This window comes from Ascidiella aspersa, chromosome 5 (assembly GCF_963924565.1).
Source record: "Ascidiella aspersa chromosome 5, kaAscAspe10.2, whole genome shotgun sequence".
In the NCBI taxonomy this organism is placed as follows: Eukaryota; Metazoa; Chordata; class Ascidiacea; order Phlebobranchia; family Ascidiidae; genus Ascidiella; species Ascidiella aspersa.
The window spans coordinates 31,530,377-31,551,666 of record NC_139451.1 but is presented as its reverse complement, the minus strand read 5'-3'; the positions used below and the strand labels follow the sequence as shown (position 1 = coordinate 31,551,666).

Genomic DNA, 21,290 nt, shown 5'->3' with positions numbered 1-21,290 from the left:
CAAAATAAAAAATTAAAATAGATTAATATATTTATAAATACATCCGATCTGTGTGTAGTCAGCATCTTCATGCAATTCCAATGCATTCTCATTTGTAATCTGCACATCATTAGTGTAAATGCAATTCAAAAGTCTCTCCAGTTGTTCATCTGTCATTTTGATATTGATCACAGCAGCATGTTTTTCTTTCATCTAAACAGTAGTACCTGATTCATTATAAATTAGAGCAGTTCTAAGCAAAAAGCCAACTTTATTGCAGTGTTACGTGCTTGCTGGTTTAGCCTACTGTGTACTTTTGGCTTTATTACAGAATTTCACCCGATCAGTTAAAAAATAGTGCAGTTTTAAGCAAAAAGGTCTACGACAATAAGGGCAGGTAAAGGATCAGAAAGTCTGACTTTTAGCTTGTAAACAATGCACTAATTTAAATTAACACATCTGCATAACAAGATTAAGTTCAAAAATACGAGACCCACCCGAACCCAAATGCTAACCTGCACCGTAACTCAAATACTATACATTGATTTAATAATTACATAAATGCTTTAGGTCCCAATACATCAATGTGTGACGTAACAATCCTGAGGTACCATAGACGAGAAACTATCTTACGCCCACCCGAGTTTGTGGTTTTTCCCCAGTGTTCAAATAATTATTAAATTAATGCACATTATTTGGGTTAGGGTTCGGGTTAGTGTTTGGGTTAGGATAGGTCAAGTATTATTAATTCTATCTCACATTTTTTTTATCTTTTGTGAATTTTCAGCGAATCTTTTAAATTTATCTATGCCGGGAGTTTACCTAAAGGTCCAATTAGTGCATTGCTAAAAGTCAAACTTTTCTGCCCTTGGATGCCCTAACTGTCGTAGACCGACAGATTTGGGTGACAGCAGCTTGTGATCAATAAAAGTGAAAGTATATGATTTGGGATAAAAGACATTTTTTTTAAAAATTTATTAATAAAATAAAATATTGCAAATCATTAGCAGGTAGGACAGGAATAAGCCAGATATCATTGCATTATGTTAACAAAGGAACACTAAACACGGATCTGTTCATAATCTTCCGTAGAAAAATAATAGATAAAAGATTCATTCTTTTGTTTGCATACGTTTTCGGCAAGTGCTTACATTAACAAACAAATAATCAAATTGGTCTATTTATAAATCTTGAAAGTGCAAGAAAGTATGAATCAATTGACACACAACATACAATTCATTACATAGTTTTCCTTTATTAACTAACCTCGGTTCTGAAAAGGTTTCTAAAGAACTCTGACGTAAGGCCCAGCACAACTCTATGAACTGCAAAACATTTGGTTTCCGCCTTGAGCGTTACATCACAAAATTGCTTTTCAAACTTGCGATCACTAAAAATAAAAATTCAAGAAGGCGATTTGAAAGGTTGCAGAAACGTTGGTTAACAAAAACAATTACCATGGAAGCTGTTTTTGTTTTTTAAAGTGATTCTACATATTTGTCATTTAGCCCCCTTATGATAGCCCAGACAGCCAAGAAATTGTTCAATTCTAGACAGAAATATTTTGAATAACCCGAATAGGTTTTAATAGAACAAGTTTTAAATTAAATTGAGGCAAGTCACGGAAAAGTTATGTTTTGCAAAGTTTTTGCCATACATTGGACTTTAAATTCATAATATACACCAGAGGCAACTTAGGAGATTCAGTGTTTAATGGTTTAGTTCACAACAATTACAGTGCTAAGGTATCAAAAGGTTAAAATGGCGACAGTTTAAAGTATTTGCGGCCATACGTTTATTGCAATTGCATATAAGTTTGTTTGAGAACAGCACCATGCTTAAGGTATGTAAATTAGATGTCACAAACAGGCAACGGGGTTAGCATTGATACCACCCTAGTATCGGACGAGTATCACTACTAGCATCATATATGGCAGTGGTTCTCAACCGCGGGTCCACGAATCGGTGCCGGTCTGCGTCAATTTTCCTGCTGGGCCGCAAAATGTACAATTTTATATCTCAATTGCAAAATTCATGATGTTAAAGGGTTATCCATCAAATTTAGAACTCCTCCAGGTCCGTAGTTTGCAGCATTGTGGCACAATATAGAGTTAATAATAACTTTGGACTTCTTTGTACGTCACGATGCTGCAAGTGTTTTGCCTCACTGTTTAAAAGTAGGCCACCTGTTTCAGTCTTAAACTTTTAAACCAGTTGTATGTGAAATCTAAGAAGTGTTTCAGTTGCATTTTGTTGCGTTAGTAAATTTTGGGTTGATTTTGATTTTTAAAGGTCCACCGGTCCGCAAAACTTGTTTTGAAATTTTACCGGTCCATATGTTAAAAAGGTTGAGAACCACTGATATAGGGTATTTTATTGAGATGTCACAATAGCTATCATGATTAATTCAATTACCTGTTAAGCAGTTCCAATATATCAGGTTTTTCTGTGAAATCTTCTTGAAATGTGGTCGAGACATCTGCTGTTGCCATGTTGAAGTGTGGAAAACTTAACAGGACAGTAATACATTAGTTAAATGACTACTATTGCAGGTATAAGTACATAAAGTTAATAATAAATCAGAGGGCCCGCACCACATTTCAGTATAGGTTATGAAAATGGCAACTGAAATAATAACAGCAAACCAAGCGCTATACAATGACTGCATCATTTTATTTTACCCTTTTTTAATGTTTAAAAATAAGTCACATAACACCAATACCTATGACTACAAACACGGGCTGCGGAGTCGGTTAAAAATAACCCGAGTTCGTCTCCTGCCAAAAAAAACAAAAACGGAGTCCAACTCCCAAGTCCAGAGTCCGACTCCGGTCAAATGTGTGATTTTGTTGAGTCCCAAGTCCGGCCCAGACCCTACAGCCTGTATTTCACCAATTTACGTAACTAAAATAACGTGGATATTCAGCAGTCCACTTATAGAGGTATCATATAATTCATTTACTCCATATAATAATCCACCTTTACAATTTCCAGTTGGCGGCCATATCAGTTTTAAAATTTGGTACTGCGCATGCGCATGCCTGACTCGGGTAGTTTTACAAGGTCTTACGTGAGTCCCGAGTCCGACTCTAGCAAAAACAAACCGACTCCTCGGATCCCGAGTCCGACTCCGCAGCCCTGCTACAAACCCTAATAAATGTTCTGATTTTCGACCAATATTCTGTAAAATATTTAAAAGAAATAGTAGTATACAACAAATGTTAAGTTTTCAGAAAAAAATAGCACATTCAATTTGGGATTCGCTAAACACATTCTACAGATCACCTCATAGCAGACTTTCACAAGAATATCACTTCAACATATTCAGAGACTTATCAAAAGCTTTTGACACAATAAACCATCAAATTGTGGAACACAAATTACAGAGTTATGGCTTTCGGGGTGGACTTGAAACTGCTAACAATGTCCAAAAGTTAACCGATATATGTAAAAGACCTAGCAGAAGCGTATCTCTTGTTTCAATCACATAAACAAGTAACAGAACCACAAACATAAATAAAAATTGAAACAAGACATGCAGAAATATGGAAAAATACAAAGCAAGTACGCAGTGTAAAATTCTTTGTGTAATATCTCCGGAAGTAAACAAGATATCAATCAGAAATTTCTACACATTACTCAAATCTCAAAGCAACCTAAGTTAGCTTTTTTTAAAAACATTAAAATATTAATATACAGTCATATTCGGCCTTAAAATTAAAATCTACTCAAAGTGACTTGGTAATAAATGCAGCCAATTTTATCAATGAATTACAGCAAAACCAATTACATGATGTTTCACTATACATGACAACCTGATTCACAAGAGTTTTTAATTATTATAGCAACAAACATAATTATCAACACAAGCGTTACTAAATATATCAGAAGATTAAAATTTATAAAGATTAAAAATTAACTTGGAAAAATACATATCATCCAAAATAGCCCGCAATACAGGGTTAGGCATATTAGTAAAAATAAAGAAATACGTTAATCAACCTACTTTTCTAACATTATATTATACATTGATTCATCCTTATCTTTAATATTGCATAATCAGTTGGGGGCACCCATACGACAAACCCTAATCATATCCAAGCACTACAAAACATAGCAACAAGATTGGAAAGTTTGGATTTTGCGCGGGGGAGACGATTTTGCAGCTTAAAATTGCACGGCTGTAATTACATTTCTGCACAAATTTGCGCGGCTGAAAGAACATGATTTGTAAAATTTGCAGGCTAAAAATGGAGTACTATACTGAAAACCGTTTGCGGGACGAAAGTTTTACGCGTTTGAGCGATTTTTCGCTGCTGACCACAGTTTACGTGGATTTTACAAGAAATGGGTGGCAATAACCGCTGCTGAGTGGGAAACTGCGTGGGGGATAAATCCGGCCTTGCTTTCCGACCTGCCTGGTATAGCAATAAGAATAACTAAAACATCCCTCAAACTAGGGTTCCTCTTTGTTTTTACTCCCAAGAAACGGGATTGAAAAATAAAACTTCTCGGGAATCCCAGGAGTCCCGACGAAAAAATTATACCTAAAATTACGTCATTAAGACGTTTGAAATTATTTTATATTAGCTCCTTTCATTGAGCTCATTTATGTTCTGTAGTATTGCTTCTGCAATCTTACAAGACGTTCTCGTATTGAAGTCAGGACCCTTGTTTGTTTTAATTTAAAAAAAGCGCATGCAGGGTGCATTTTATTGGTAGAATAATTTTTTTTTTTTTAACATGCAATAACGTTAACATGGTTAGTACTATTTTTCGCGCTTCTTTACTTCTGCACGTAGAAATTTATGCAAAAAAGCAGAAATACCACAAACCATATAACACACATTATTTGGGTTAGGGTGCGTGCTAGCGTTCGGGTGAGGGTGGGTCAAGTGTTATTATATTTATTATTAATAATACCACCTGACCCACCCTCATTCAAACGCTAACGCGCATCCCAACCCAAATAATGTGCGTTATGGTATGCGGTATTTGTAGACCGTCTTTTTGCATAACTTTCTACTGCAAAAGTGAAGTAGCACCCTATTTTTTTTATTTTTATTTGTCAAAAACGACAATTTTTTTTTAAGTTTTGCAATGTTGCCGAATACCACGGATTATAAAAAAAATCCCGGGATTCGGGATTGTTATTTTGAGGGAAATCCCGGGAATTCCCCGTCGAAACATTCCTGGAGAGGAACCCTACCTCAAACCTCTATGCAATGGACTCGCCAAACCCACACGAGATGGACGAATTATAAATTTTTAAGTCTTTGTATAATTATGAAAAACAACTCTTACCTTTAGTTTTCAAATCCTATTTTTGTCAACTCCAAACATCCACGGTCATAATATAAGGCAAAATAAATCAAAAAACGATTCCCGAATTTAAACTGATGCAGGAAAAAGAAGCCTAAAATTCCTTGTACATCTATGGAAGCTCATACCCAACAGACAACAAGGCCAAACAAATACCTACAGAAAATTTGTTTACTATATAAAATATGAGACTTTCTTGGTAAAACATTAAAACTCATTGCGAACACGTGTGTTGTCATGGCACCCTGCGCACATGCTAGGGGAAAAAATCCTATGCGACAACACAAGATTCACTTAATATTATTTTTCTTTTCTCTTTTTGTTATAATTATTGTTGTTTTTCGATAAAAACAACTCCTTGTTTCCTTATCCAAGAAGTGTTAAGTTGTCCCAGATATCAAATAAAACGTCATAAATATCATTGCTATTTTCACAAATAAATTGGTAAGGTCATAGGAAATAGTGTTGAATATTTATAAAAGCGCAAATCATAACCGGACTGTGAAAATAATGCTTAAGCTGCATTTGTTCAAAAGTAAGTTATCCCAGGTAAAACATACAAAAACAATAAAATCGTAAACGTTTTTTTGAACTTTGAACTCCACTTTTCAGCCTTTGTAGTGGATTCTTTGGAACTCTGTGACCCCGTCAACTCTGTCCATTCTATGAACAGCCTGCCGGCTGAATCGCTCATGCTGTCACTTTAATTTCCCGTCGCGTATTGTAATTTTGTTGGTCGTATGGCCGATTTCCTAAGTCGTGTTTTGTGTCGCGTTTTCTAACGAATTGGTAATTACTCACATCTGTCCGATGTAGGCTATATAAGAAATGTTGTAAATCGTTAATTTAGCAGTTCCACTGTTCACTTAGCATTTTGGGCTGTACAGTCACGGTTTTAAAACTGTACATGATTGCTTTGCTTAAATAAAGTGATTCGCCGAGCTGATAGCAAATAAGTAAGTGCACCCGTCCCATTGATACCATTGAAAACAATGTGTTATTTTGTGTTTATTTGTTTATATTTTCAAGGGACCGTGAGCAAATTAAAAAAAATTTGGTGGACCGTTGCGTAATTTTTTAAAAAAAGTTTGAGAACCACTGGGTTAGATAAAGGGAAATTGAGACAGTATTCTAACCGTTTATGTCTTATTTCGACGGATTGAGCTGTTATTTTAAACCTTATTTTTGTATTAGTCGCATTTTTGTATTTTTTTGAACTTTGTTTTTATTCCGACTTCATGTTTGTCAACTTGCCCGAAGGCATTTATCCAGGAGGCGGTAAGTTGTGTCCGATATTAAGTAAAACTTCATATAAAAATCGTTGTTATTTTAAAAAACGGAATGGTAATGTTATGGAAAATAGTGTTGAATATGTATGTTGTAACCGACAATAAGAACATCGTTTTTTACCTGTGTGTTAACAAAATTCTGCGAAAACGGACAACGATCGTCTAAGCTTGGAAACTTATCGGGTTAAATGTTTTAAAATATTATTTTATCGGCATCAATAAAATTGACACGGGGTAGCAATCAGTGGGACATGGTCAGGGTTTAAATTGATGTAATTTTCATCGGTATCGCTTTTATCATCGGTAACGAACTAACATTGGCTTTTGTGTCTTGGTTTGGAATGCTTGGGCGCTAAATGACCCCGCTCTTTGTCCTGGAGGAAAAACGTTTATTAAGTTCGTGGCTTTTATTGCACGAAACTGGGTTAAATGGCGACCTTCGTTTAAATTAGTGCTTATTAACCTGGGTTTCCTCAAACAGAAGAAAGTTGTCCCAGAAATAACATAGAAAAGCAATAAAAACCAAAAACCTTTGTTTAAACTCCACTTTTCAGCCTTAAGCGTTGTAATTCAACGTTTAAAAATTCCAGCTACATAACACTCGTACACATTACTATCAGTGTTAAAATGTAATAAGCAACAGTGAGACCAAACCAATGCCGCTTAGAAAACAGAACAAAGAATAATTTTAAAGGTATGAGATCAGAGGGTTTAAGGTAATAATATTGCAATCCAAAATGGTTTAAAGAAGCTAAAGGTTCTGCAAATAGCAAAAATTGATGCCAGTATAGCGTTAGTTGAGTGGGTAGGCCTATACATGAGTCCAGGGACCGAGGAGCCGATATGGAAAGGCGGCGTTTGTCGAGCGTCCTGCACCGCAATGTCAAGCGCAAACCCCGATAAAGTGAAAGGAAGAATGCAACGGTTTGAAAAGAGTTGGAAGTGTTTTTAGGTAAAACTTTATTGTATAGATGTCATCGATGAGTAACAAAAAAATCTAAACGTCTAAAAGAAGAAAAATGTAAATTTTTACAGAAGATTGTATCTAAAAGGAGAAAATGTAAATTTTTACAGAAGATTGCATTTTTGCGAAACAAATGATATAAAAAAATGCAAAAAAGCCGATAGCAGTAACAACGACAGACAGTGTCACCCGTACCACTTCTTGCAGAACAACTAATTTGATCGAATAATAGTTTTAGATTACAACTAGCATTATTCAACGCTATCTGTAACTTAAGCTACAAAACAGTAGTGCTTTATTTAATTTATTGGTTGATATTTAAGCAAGGTAAATGCTGCCAGTATACTTTTTTAGGTATCGTTTCAGTTATTTTTTAAATAAAACAAAGAATTAACATTACAATTTTGTAAAAAAAACTTTTCCTGTGTATGCACGGATCTGTAATGTAGCTTGATAATAAATTGCAAAGCCAAAAATGGTCGAGCAGTATGAAAATGTTGATATCTATCAAGAGCAATCATTTTACATAATTAACGCCCACTGTCCCATAGCGTTGTACGCTTTTCAAAGCAACTGTGCTCCTTGTCGACAATTGACATAGCCTGTATTTTGAAGATCGCATTGTTTCGAAACAACAGGAATAGTTACGTAACAATAAAAATGGGCTTCGGGGGAATTTTTTTTATGTAAACAAAAAACAGATAAACAAAATATAAAGTTGTGAATCCAGGGTTTTGTGGAAAAAAAACCTAAGCTACTCGCGTACCACCTGAAAAACTTCGCGTACCTCTAGCGGTACGCGTACCACAGGTTGGGAACCCCTGCTTTAGTGGGTAGGCCTATACATGAGTCCAGGGACCGAGGAGCCGATATGGAAAGGCGGCGTTTGTCGAGCGTCCTGCGCCGCAATGTCAAGCGCAAACCCCGATGTAACAAGTCGAATAAAGTGAAAGAAGAATGCAACGGTTAAAAAAGAGTTGAAGTGTTTTTTGGTAAAACTTTATTGTATAAATGTCATCGATGAGTAACAAAAAATCTAAACGTCTAAAAGAAGAAAATGTAAATTTTTACAGAAGATTGCATATTTGCAAAACAAATGATAACAAAAAATGCAACAAAAAAATCCACCACTGGGTGGGGCTCGCAAGTTGCATAAAAAAATAACAACTTGAAATAAAAACAAAAACAAGCTTGCTTCTGAACTTTAGCATAAATAACTTATTTCATCAACTCATTTCATCAAAAAAAGAAAAATAACAGAATAAAGTTGTACACATTATAGGCCAGGGGTGGGCAAATGTATTCAATGGAAGAGCCATTTGCAGAAAATACAAGCACCAAAGAGCCTCAAAATTATTTCAATACCATAACGGTAAACAATACAAGGCCAGCCGCAATAATAACAGAATTGTAATATAACAAAACGGTAATAATCAACACAATAATAATAACGGTAAACAATACAAGGCGTGGGCAAACTGCGGCTCTCTGTGTCTCGTGTTACGTCATAAACGAAATCTGGCCTAAATAAAGAAAAGAAAAAGAGAGAAACGTTTATAAACTGTACTCTTGGTAGCCTTTACAATTTTTTTGAAATTTTACGATTCAACTAGAAGAGCCACAAAAAGGATGCCGGAGAGCCGCAGTTTGCCCACCCCTGTTATAGGCTATAAAATTTTACAGGTTAAGTAAAAAAAATCAGCTTGGTACAACATTTGAAATACAACTTTGTTTAAAACGAGATAATAGGCAATATAGGTTTATACGTCCACAAAATATATTATTGATTGTTAATTGATATTCACGTTTTTCATATCATTGGATGATTGAAAAAATAGGACAGCCTTAATGTTGGCAACATCTTGGGTTTGTGAAGCAAATGGGCACTGGACAATGGACGCTAAAGAGCTTTGTGGAATTGGACAAACGAAATATTAGGTTCTGCGTCATTTAAACTGCAACAATACAACCTAAGGTGGCAAAATCATCAGTGTGGAAACAAACGGTCCACTTGTTTTCTTGCGGGTCGTAAACTTCCACCGAATTCTCGTTGTATCTGTGACAAATATACAACAACGATATAAACAATTTGTCAAACTTTAGCAAGCATTATTATTAGGAACAATCAGTTACATTCTTAACCGACGAATATTGTTTAGCCAAGTATTATTGCCAAAAACCATAGGTTAAATATATCTAGAAAACATAAACGCCAAGAAAAATGAGTTTTATATCGGGAAAATAGAATTGAAGTAAGCTCCAATCTGAGCCCAAATACAATTAAGAAGCCATTTAATTATTACTCTAACCTTACTTGTGCTTTTTATGACAACAATGGTAAAAGTGAATTCTTAAAGCAGTTTTTTGTTTGTTTTAATTGCAATTATATCTGTGTCTCGGGCGAATAGCCACAAAGCCATCATTTTGTTCGCTTTTTAAGAAAATATATATAAAATGGTGGAAACGCAATAATAAATCACAAATAAAAACAACAATAAAAAAGTATTAATGGCAGGAACAATTGTTTAAATATATCTAGAAAACGTAATTTAATTATTACCAACTTTACCCCCGTATTTAATATTAATATTAGCAACTAGTAAATTCTTGAAGCTTCAGTTCTTTTTGTAAACAACTGTCGGAGATTGTCAGAGCTTTAGATTTTTTGTTTTTGTTTTTTAGTTGTAATTATATCTGCGTCTCGGGCGAAAAGCAACTTTACTCGCTAAATATAAAGCCATCGTTTTGTTATCTTACTAAGAAAATATATAAAATGATGGAAACGCGACAATAAATCCCACTACAGTTCACCGATTTTATTAATAATTGTAGTTTTTATTTATGGTGGTTAGATTATTTTCCTTTAGAATCCTCACCCGCAAATAACATGGAGCTTTCCTTGCAACACACAAGTTGCATGCAACCGCCGTCCAACGTTGGTGGGTCGAACTTGAGTCCACGAGTTGCTTCTGGGGTCGTATCGTTCTACTGTGCTTAGCGTTGACCCACCTGATTAAAAAGCACAATTGGTAAAGTATGGACAAACTTATTTTTTTATTTCACCACTTGTTTTGTCGGTTGTTTTCAAAAAGCAATCGGGGAAAGAGGCGATATAACGCAGAAAAATTACATAATAAGTTTTTGAGTCGCTTAACTTAAAAAACATGTTTTTACAATCTATCGCTCCTACTGTATGGAAGCTTTTCATATTTGGTTTCATCATTTGTTTTGTGGTTCAAAACTACTGCAGGGCTCGAAATTATTTGATGACTACATCACGCTTTTCAAAAACTCATACGACAAAAAACGTTGTATTCCAAAAATTATCCCAGTGAAATTTCGTACTGAAGAGATGTTTTTATAAAGTTTATGGAAATGAAAATGTTTATTTTTACAGGTAATGGCGACGACACCGGCAAAATATGTGGTTTATTAGATATTTAATTGAATTTTAGTCCTTTGATCGTTGGACAAACAAACTAACCTTAAATAATAAAACATAATATACGTTAAAAATATGACTTAACTAAACTTCCTAACGGTAAAGCAAATTGAGCCAACTGTTTTAACCTGAAAAAATACCTTTTCATCGATTTGAATGTTTGAGCATAGTAATGACGATTAATATTCTAATATAATAAAATATCGTCTATCGCTATCGGAGTAAAATGTCAAGTATCGGACATCCCCAGTTCAAAGTACAAGTTGACCTAATGTGTCGTGATTTCTACTTTATACACTGAACAGTTGCTAGCTGGGCACTTGAATGGCGCTGAAACTTAAGTTACGGAAAGCATTTATCGTAACCTGTATACATTCAACAATCGAAAGCAAACTAAGAAGTTTCCAGATAAAGTTTAACTTGGGCGCAATTGTAACAAATGATTCCCTTTATTCGTTTGGTAAAACCAAATCTAACCAATGTAGTTTCTGCAAAAAGGCTACGGAAACGGTATATCACCTGTTTTTTTCCCCCCGATCAATTATTCTTCGTAGCCGTGCAAAACATTTGTGAATTGTGTCCTTCTAGGCGCAACGCCGTTTATCAGTGTAAATATGCCGAAAGTGCCCCGACTATATGTTACGCTTTTCGCGATGTTACCTTCTAAAAAAGAGGAAATATGGCGATGCACAAAAGTAGATGGTCGTTAGATGCATGAAAGCTTTCCAATAATAATTTGTTTTCCTTGTGCTTTTTTCGCCATTTTATTTATCAATAATAAAACAAATAAAAATATCTGGACACTTGTAGCGCAACATTAAGTTTATCTTTACCTCTTGTGCGTTTTGTTAATTGGGAAACGTTAAGGATTACCGAGAGGGGGTAAACAACCGCCATTACCTAGTGGCCCACGCATAACTTCGTTAATACTTAGTGTGTCGTTATTTTACAAGTGGACCAACAATGTTAAAAGCTCCAGGGCCCTTCCATATTCATATTGGGATACTTTTAATTGTGGTTTATGAACAATTTGCGTAACTTTAGACTAACCAAATGATTTTAGCGACATTCGTTTCAAAACATTCTAAGTATATTAATTAAGTTCTGTTCAAGATAACGTCGTGTCGTCGTCTCTATTTCGAGTAAACTGTAAGTTAAACAAAAAAATTTTCTTCTGTTTTACAAATTTTCTTGACAAATTTTAGACACAAATGATTAAAAGCAGTTAGTTTTGCGCTTGTTTTGCCTAAATAAATATTTACGAGCCTATTAAATGTAAAGAATGTAAACAATATAATTACCATTGGAACCGCAAGTTACGTAAATGTTTCCTTGAAACGCAGCAACTGATAAACCTGCTCTAGCTTCATTCATGTGTTGAATTGCTGACCACCGATTATCCGAGAACTTCTCACATGAGTTGAGGCTTGAGTCGTCCTCTCCACCAATAACAAAAAGTGAACCTGGCAAAACAACCAACAAAAACTCAACAAAAAAGTTTAATATTAATAAAGCTTTACTTGTTATGGGCAAATTTTGGCATTTTTATCAAATGCCCCTTGAGAAAAACATAGCAAAATGTTCCAGTTTAGAAAAATACGTAACGGCCTCAAATAGATTAGAGTAGCCAGGACGGGCAAAAAGTGAAGCCCGTATACCAGACAAGTCATATTGTAGGTTTACATAACACAAAAATAAAATTAGGGATGGTTATAAATGACATTGAAAAAGGTTTTAAATCATCTAACGGAGACAACAATCTTATTTTACACTGACAGATGTCACGTAAATAAACTACCCGGGTAATCTATAACAGATTAACAATCCTTCTTAAGTAGGGTCCGCTTAGCAGTTTAAGGGAACATTTCGTTAATTAGTGACGTCATAGCAAGCGCAGTTGCCTTAAAAATGCTCAAAATTCATCAAACGGTTAAGTTGAATAGTTCACCAAATATTTCAACCTCATATTCATAATATCGAGAGTATTTATCTGTTAAACCCGATTTGACAAAACATAATTCAGCTCCTATACGTGACCGCAACAAACACATACTTTTATGTTTACGTTACAATGCTTATACGATAGAAAGTTGGCAACACTCGCAAACAGCTGATAGCGATGCGAGGTAAAGTCAACTTTCATCCTTACCTTCGAATTCGACCATTGCGTGGTTACATCTCGGTTGCATCAAGTCAAGCCCCTTGCTCCAGGAATTGTTGTCGGGGTCGTAGATGATACAAGTTGATAGAAACCCACTGTTGTTGTTATAACCACCGGTGACGTAGATCAAACCTGGGTTCAAAGCAAAATATGTATATTAAATGGAGCTCTGAAACACAAAATATACGCAACAACAACAAAACAAGCTCATATATTATACTCGGGCAATTGTTCATATTTCGTCATATTCCGATCGAAATGTTGACGTTTTTGAACAGAATACATTTTTTAATACGCGAAAATGAGCACCAAAAACTACACATTTGCAAAAATGGCGAACGTTATAGAATAGTGTTCATTCATAAGATATCGAGTTGTAATTATTAGTTCAATTAAAACTGGATAACTTAAAATTTCCACTTTATCAGCAGACTCCTCAGTTTGTGATAAAACATGTTCGATTGATGAAACTGACATATTTCAAAGAAAATGAATATGCAACAAAATCACAGGGTAGGAATGTTAAATACGGAAATGCGTTTCTAAGATAAGTACTCGACCCGGCCGAGTAATGCACTGTGCCGAATATTCGAGTTTGGAACTTTGTGAAACCACTTAACTGGGTGGCCGACATATTTTTGTTTGCCCCTGCGCAGAGCTTATGTTCGTATTTTATTTGAGGAATTTTTTTCGTGCAAGTAAATTAAATATGAATCCCAACAATTAATGCATGTCGAGTAAATAAATGAACCCAAACACTTTGATTTGTGGGAGGGTGACATTGCTGGTTATCAATAAAAATATGAAGTTATACTTTGCGCGACTTCCCACAATATATAAAAACATAAATTACATTTTAAGTCAGAGGTTCCCAAACTGGGCGCCGCGAGACTTTGCCAGGGGCGCCTTAAAATCAGGTGAAAGTTGTTCTATTGCAATGATTTTCAACTTTTTAAACACTTAAAAACTTGTGGAACACAAAATAAATGCAACGGTATTAATGTTACGTTAATAATTATTTACAAGCAATCACAGTTTTTCTGCTTTCTAACCTATTTTAGTGCGATATTCAGGTTTGTTTTGAGGAGCATAACTTCAGTACTAGGGCATAAACTGACAAACGACCAACACGAACACACCTTCTACTGTATTTGTAAGTTAACGCACGATTCTTGTGTTTGAAACAACAAACATCTATATTTTTCTTTGCTATTGGGTAATAGAACCTCAATATAATGCTATTGTCAATGTCACAATGGTAGGCTTAACTCAATTAAAATCAGATGCTCTATTTAGGCCCATTGTGCAAAGCAAATAAGTTTTTGCAGAACAGCAGATTATGTTGCGCGGATTTTTGTGTGGATAGTATCAGTAAGAAGGTTAAAAAAAAAAAACTAGTTAGCCAAACTATACAAGGTCAAAAGGACATAGTAGGGCACCATTTTGCATTCATAACGGCGCCGCGAGTGTTAATAAGTTTTCAAAGGGTGCCGCCAATAAAAAAATAGATTGGCAAACGCTGATTTAAGTGGTTCATTTAAAATGGATTAAAAAATGTTTAAATAGACACGAGCTCTGGGGTTCTGGGTTCAACTTCGAACCCAAGGTTTACTTGCAATGCTTGAATCCTCACGACGACGTAAAGTTAGAATTTCAAAAAGGTTTCCGGTAACTTCCCAAAGCTGCTATTTAAATCATGGGGAAAACAATGTTCATATTAAGCTCATTTACGCAACAGGTTGTACAAATAAAATGTCTGCGGCGAAACGATTTTTATAATTTTCGAAACTTGGAGTGTGCATTTTAATACGGACGTATTGCGGAGACAGCCAAGAGTCGACTAAATAGTGAAACCAGTCTGTAACGTTTCCGTCAATTTTCAATGCCAAAGCGAACGTGAGTTTGTTCAACGCAGGTTCACTTATTCTTTTAAATAAATAATTTGTTTCTCACCATTTAAAACAGCACAAGCGGCATCATATCGACCTTCTGGCATATCGGCCAAAGTTGTCCAAGTTTGTTCGGTGAGGTCGAACATTTGGCAACTTTTATTGTTTTCACCAACTCCAAAGATGAAAACCTTGTTCATAAACTTCACCGCGGTCGCGCGATAAACTGGAAAGATCGGTTGCTGGAAATTTAAAAATGAAAACATTTGTCGCATTAAAATATGTTTGAATATTCTTAACGAACCAACCAAAGCATAATCAGCAACCTAATATCGGACGAAACTACATTAGTATGTAGTTGGTCTGCTTGCTAGTAGAGTTCTAAAACATACGCTGCCACGAAAAGTTAAGTTACAGTTCTATACTTTTGACAGAACGCAAGAAAATAAAACAACATTAAGACAAAACAGGTTTACTATTTTAACGTATTTACTTACTATCTTGCAACAATACAATATTTTTTTTTTTTTATTAATAAAATAGATAGCGAAAAAAACGAACAAAAAAACAAATCAAAATAGTGAAGCTCTCAAGCAGTTAACGACCATTTACTTTTGTGTTTTGTCATACTTCCTCTTTTTAAAGCCGAATATCGCTCGGAAGTTTGCGCAGAAGATAGCAACAGTAAAAAGCGTAACATAGTCGGGACAGTGTCGGCATATTTACATTGATAAATAACATATCGCGCGCACAAAAGGACACAATTCACAAATGTTTTGCACGGTTCGTTTTTGAGCACTCAAAAGAGTAATTGCTCGTGGGAAAAAACACACGATATTCGTAGTTTAGTACTTAACCACGCACTCACGTTTTCCCAGTATAGACACGTAACAGGACACAAATAAAACAAGTGGTACAGGGTTTCCGTGGCCTTTTTGCAGAAAGTACATTGGTTAGATTCGGTTTTACCAAACGAATAAAGGGAGTCATTTGTAACAATTGCGCCCAAGTTAAACTTTATCTGAAAGCTTCTTAGTTTGTTTTCGATTGTTGAATTGTAGAGGTTGCGGTAAATTTTATACTGCTGGATAAATAATGTTTAATGTTTGGGTTCTATACGATCGGAACGTTGTTGCGCTACCCGAATCCCATTCTTCTGGGAGACTCGATATTATTTTTATGAATTGGACAAAATCTGTGTTGTTAGGTGTAAAGTTAAATTTATTTACTAATGTGTCATATTGTAGATACTCGCCGTTTCTATTCAATAAATCCTGGTGAAAAATTATATTGGAATCTATGATGGCATAAAAAAAACATTTGAGCGGAATTTTACTTTTTTGTTTAGCCAAAGCGGACGGCTGTTTGACTTTGGATCTATAATTTCCAAGAGTTGTTTGCACGCCGTTATTGCGCAACGTAATGTTCGCATGGGGAGTATACGCCTTGTAATTGAATTGTTTGTTCCTATGTTCCCATTAAGAAGCGCTTCTAATCTGTTACCTTGTATAGAGGGGCCTTCGATTTGTTTCCAATCAGCTTCCGCGTTTTCGTTTATTCGTTTAACTTTTGAGATAAAGAATTTGGGTATATTAACCGGGACAACACTCATTTTAAAGGTTAAGATTGGAATCATGAGGGTCTTGATAACTGTTATTTTTCCGAGAAGAGAGAGACCCCTCGCGGACCAAATATTTGATACTATTTTAATTTTTGTCAGAAGTGGTGTGAAGTTTTTTTCGATTAGATCGGCGTCGTCTAGTGGGAATTTCAGCGCCTAAGTATTTGAAAGTGCCTGATGGCCATAGAAACCACTTTGTTTCATGGGTTTGTGACAGTTTTCACAATTTGTTCCGATAAAAAAGGCGTTTGATTTGGACATGTTGACCTTGCAGCCTGACATTTCGCCGAAGTGGTCAATAATCCGAAAGACTTCTGTAAAATCCTGATCACTACCCGATAGAAATATTGTAGTGTCGTCAGCAAATAGGGACACTTTAAATTCTTTGCCATTTATTGTGATGCCGTTTTGGCGGCCCTGTTTTAACGCAGCGGCAAGGCATTCAATGCACAGGACAAATAAAGTTGGAGAGAGAGGGTCTCCCTGGCGTACGCCACGTTCAACGTTAAACGATTTTGATAAAAAGTTGTTGTTAACAATTACGCACGAAGGATTTTGGTAAAAACATTCGATCAATTTAATAATCTTGTCCCCGAACCCGAAAGCAGCTAAGGCTGTATATATGAAGTCCCAGTTTACCGTGTCGAAGGCCTTGAACATGTCTAAAGACATTATCGCGCCAGGTATATCGTAATAGTCGGCGCAGTCAATGATATCGAACAAAAGACGAATATTAGTGCCTATGTATCGTTTTGGAATAAAACCATTTTGCGCAGGCGAGATAATGTCGTTTAGTACCCCTCGGATCCTGGTTTTAACTACTTTTGAAGCAATTTTGTAGTCTACATTCAAAAGCGTTATCGGTCTAAAATTTGATGATCTTTATAAGCTTTTGGAAAGTAGAATTACCACTGCTTCTGACTGAGAAGCTGATAGCCTACCTGTATTTACTGTATGTCGCCAAGCTGCCATATAGACGCATTTGATATTGTCCCAAAAGGTGATATAAAACTCTGCTGGAAAACCGTCTAGCCCAGGGGATTTATTTTTACCCATGTTGCAGAGAGCAGTGAAGAATTCCGCTTCTGTTGTTTCCGCTTCTAATAGTTTTGATTGTTCTGCCTTAATTTTTGGGAGATTTAGTGTTTTTAATTTTGAGGCGATTAAGGTTTTGTTCAATAGATCTCCGTTTTGTTTGTAGAGTTGCTTGTAAAAGTCAACTAGACCGTCCAAAATGTCGTTTTGGCCAGTTATTATTTTATCATCTACAAAAAGTCTGTTAATACCCTTTTTTTCGCAATGTCTTTTTTCCAAATTTAAAAAGTATTTTGTATTTTTCTCGCCCTCCTCTGCCCAGCGAGCCCTACTTCGCGTTATGGCGCTTTTAGTTTGGCGCAGCATTAGTTGGTCGAGTTCCGATTTAAGTTTGGACAATTTTTCGTGCAATGGGCCTAATTCTGTTTCAGAGTTCTTTAAAATAGCGTCTTGCGTCTCGCCAATCAGATTTTCCAAATCGATTTGCTTAATATTTAGCCTTCGTTTTAGTTCGGCCGCATATCTAATAGTTTCTCCCCGAACAACTGCTTTCAAGGCGTCCCATCTTACATGTGGGTCGGTTTCGCCTATATGGTTTTCTGCTTTATAATAAGTGATTACCTTTCTTATTTTATCCTTGTAACGCTGGTCATTTAATAGTGATGTATTAAATTTCCAGTAGCCTCTACCGCGTGGTGCTGGGTTAATGTCAGCCCCTAGAGTTGCTATATTATGGTCGGACATTATACCGGGGACTATGTCTACATTTTTAACGTTTTCGACGAGAGATCCGTCAATTAAAAATAAATCTAAACGCGATGATGCCGCTGGTAGTTTCTGAAGCCTTGAGAACTTTTTAACGGTTGGAAATTTGTGGCGAAAAATATCTGTTAGTTTGTAATGTGTCAAATATTGCAAAAGACTTTCTCTTGCTTTTCGGTTACGATGTTTTTTACTTCCATTTTGATCTAGGACATTGTCCAGAACTAGATTAAAGTCCCCTCCCATGATTATTGGGGCATCGGAAAAGCTGTCAAGTACGGCGAATAAATTGATGAAAAATTCTGGATCGTCCTTATTCGGCGCGTAAACATTAACAATTACTATTGGGGTTGCATTTATTGTAATTTCAACCATTAAGTATCGACCTTCTTGGTCTACCCGTGTGCCTGAGACGGAATAGGATAATTTTTGTCGATTAGTATTGCCACCCCTCTACTGCTTGAGGTGCCGTGCGCCCAAAACGCTTCCCCTCCCCATTCCATACCCCATAACTTTTCGTGCTTAGCACTACCATGGGTTTCCTGCAAAAGGGCAACGTGACATTTTTTACGACGTAAAAAATTAAAAACGCGCTGTTGTAGAGTGTGGATTGTTATCAGCGTTGTTGACGCCAGCGCTAGAGTTGGGGGCAACTGCGTTATCGTTTGTCTCTCCGTGTGCTTTGGCTTGCTTGTGCTCTTCTCGTCTTTCTACTAGCCGAGGAAAATCTTTTTGACGTTTGGGACGTTAAACCTGGACTATCTTTTACTTAAACTCTGCCTAACACAAAAACTTCTAAATATACCTTTGTTAAATTAACTAACGCTGGGGCTTGGGATACGTGCTTAAACACAATCTTGGTAACATTGTTCCATGTTGAAATTTGCATTGTAACATTTTGTGAATCGCATCGAGTGTGACGTAACACTAACGTGAGAAAAATCCTCAATGAAAAAACAAATGCTTACTGTAAACTACTGCAATAAACGCAATATCTCGCGAACTCTGCTGAGTCATGCGTGGGTAAACACATTGTAAGAAGTCATTAGGATTTGGCCTCAATCACTATCGCTAACAAACGGCTTAAAAATAAAAATTGAATTCTTCGTAAATTTGCGAACTCTACCTAAACTTTACGCGTAAACAGGCATCAATAAGTTCCTAAACATAATAGTCTTAGTTGGAAACCTTAAAATTTTACTTTATAAAGGAAATGTACTTAATTTATTTTTTTATTTCCCGGCAGGTGAATTAAACTTGGTCTTTTACGTACTGTTGTACCATGTTGAAATTAGCATTGTTACATTTTGTGAATCGCATCGAGTGTGACGTAACACTGTGATGCAAACCATTGGTGCGAACATCTTACTTACATCTTACATCTCACAAACTTTCTATTTTATTATGTAGATGCAGATTAGAAACGATTACGACTTTAGGGAGTGCAGTTAATCAGATCAATCTGTGTTAAAACAAGTTGATTTCATTGATTAATGTGTAACAATCGGAATTGTGATGTCACATAAAGATAAAATAGGAATTGATGATACATAATTAACGGCTGAGCAGACATGTGTTATGCGAGTTGTGAATGGAATTAGGGCAAAAACTGTGGAACAGGTTGAGCGTAGTTATAGAAAACCATGTTTAAACGAATAAGATTATGTTAGTGATTCTTAAAAAATGTTATTGAGGAAATGGAGAGAGAATACATTGAGGATAGCCAGGCACAAAAAATCCCGTATTTCGTTAATAGCAAAACCTCAAAAAGATTAAATCATAAACCACAGACAGAAGGCCCGGGGTCCCAGGTCAACAAGCATGTTATACCAGCCTGGAACTGCATGCACGCCGTTTTGACGACCAGTCCTTAGCTGCGTCACGTGTCATATTAAAAACAAAAAAAAACACGATTTTTTTCGCGATTCGCGCCATTAGACTGTTTTCGAGTTCTAGATTTTTGCACGAGATCAATAGCAACAACAAGTATGTTTAAGAATAATTGTTCTATGACGTCACGTTTTGACCTAATTTTCTGACGTCGTCTCTAAATAAAAGTGTACTGGCGGCCGTGAGATAAATAAAGACTGCCAATGAGGCCGTCAACAGCTAAAAGGTTGGGCACCCCTGATGTAGACAAACACTAAACTAGAAATGTTTTCAGCCTGAATTATCAGCAGGGTTGTGTTTTTCAGTAATACGCTGTTTATTGTTTTCTATCAGCAAAATACGTTGTGATCTCCATATGTTGCATGTGAAAAACACCAACATGTTTTAGAATACGTAAATGGAAACACAATTTATTGGATATCAACATTTTAAAATGCTTTTTGTCCAAAATAGTTTTTTGCTAAAAGGTATACAAAGAAATGTCGGAGTTTGGAATCCTAATTGAAAACTTATATATATATAGACCCAGAATAAATTATTCATGGTTTCCGCTTTATTTAAAATAGTTGATCATGTGCAGGGTTATTTCTTAAAACGAAAAACTAGATTGAGCTTAGATATTGTTCCCTCTGAGTCAATATAATATCAGAACAGGGCAAATTTGAAGACAAACACTAAATTTGAACTGTTTTTAGCCAGAATTTTTAACATCTTCAAGTATGAGCAGGGTTGTGTTTTTCCGCAATGTGCAATTGCGTTTGTAACAAATTACCTAAACCTTCCTTGACTTTTTATTGTTTTCTATCAGCAAAATACGTTGTAATGTCCGTATGTTGCATGTGAAAAACTTAGTAACAACATGTTTTGGAATACGTAAAGTTATTGGATATTAACACATTTAATAAAACATTTTTTTTTGACATTTTTTAATAAATC

General features: G+C 35.7%; 1 protein-coding gene across 1 annotated transcript in view; it reads right to left on the bottom strand.

Annotated features, from left to right (window-relative positions):
- Nucleotides 1–21,290, bottom strand: part of LOC146146344 (kelch-like protein 25) — a 58,277-nt gene that overhangs the window by 410 nt on the left and 36,577 nt on the right. Inside the window, exons 7-12 of the mRNA XM_083390727.1 lie at nt 15,111–15,288; nt 13,146–13,289; nt 12,298–12,459; nt 10,431–10,563; nt 9,559–9,610; nt 42–192 (exon numbers count right to left, since the gene is read on the bottom strand). Coding sequence (XP_083246853.1) covers nt 42–192; nt 9,559–9,610; nt 10,431–10,563; nt 12,298–12,459; nt 13,146–13,289; nt 15,111–15,288 — 820 coding nt within the window. The remainder of the gene's footprint in view (nt 1–41; nt 193–9,558; nt 9,611–10,430; nt 10,564–12,297; nt 12,460–13,145; nt 13,290–15,110; nt 15,289–21,290) is intronic.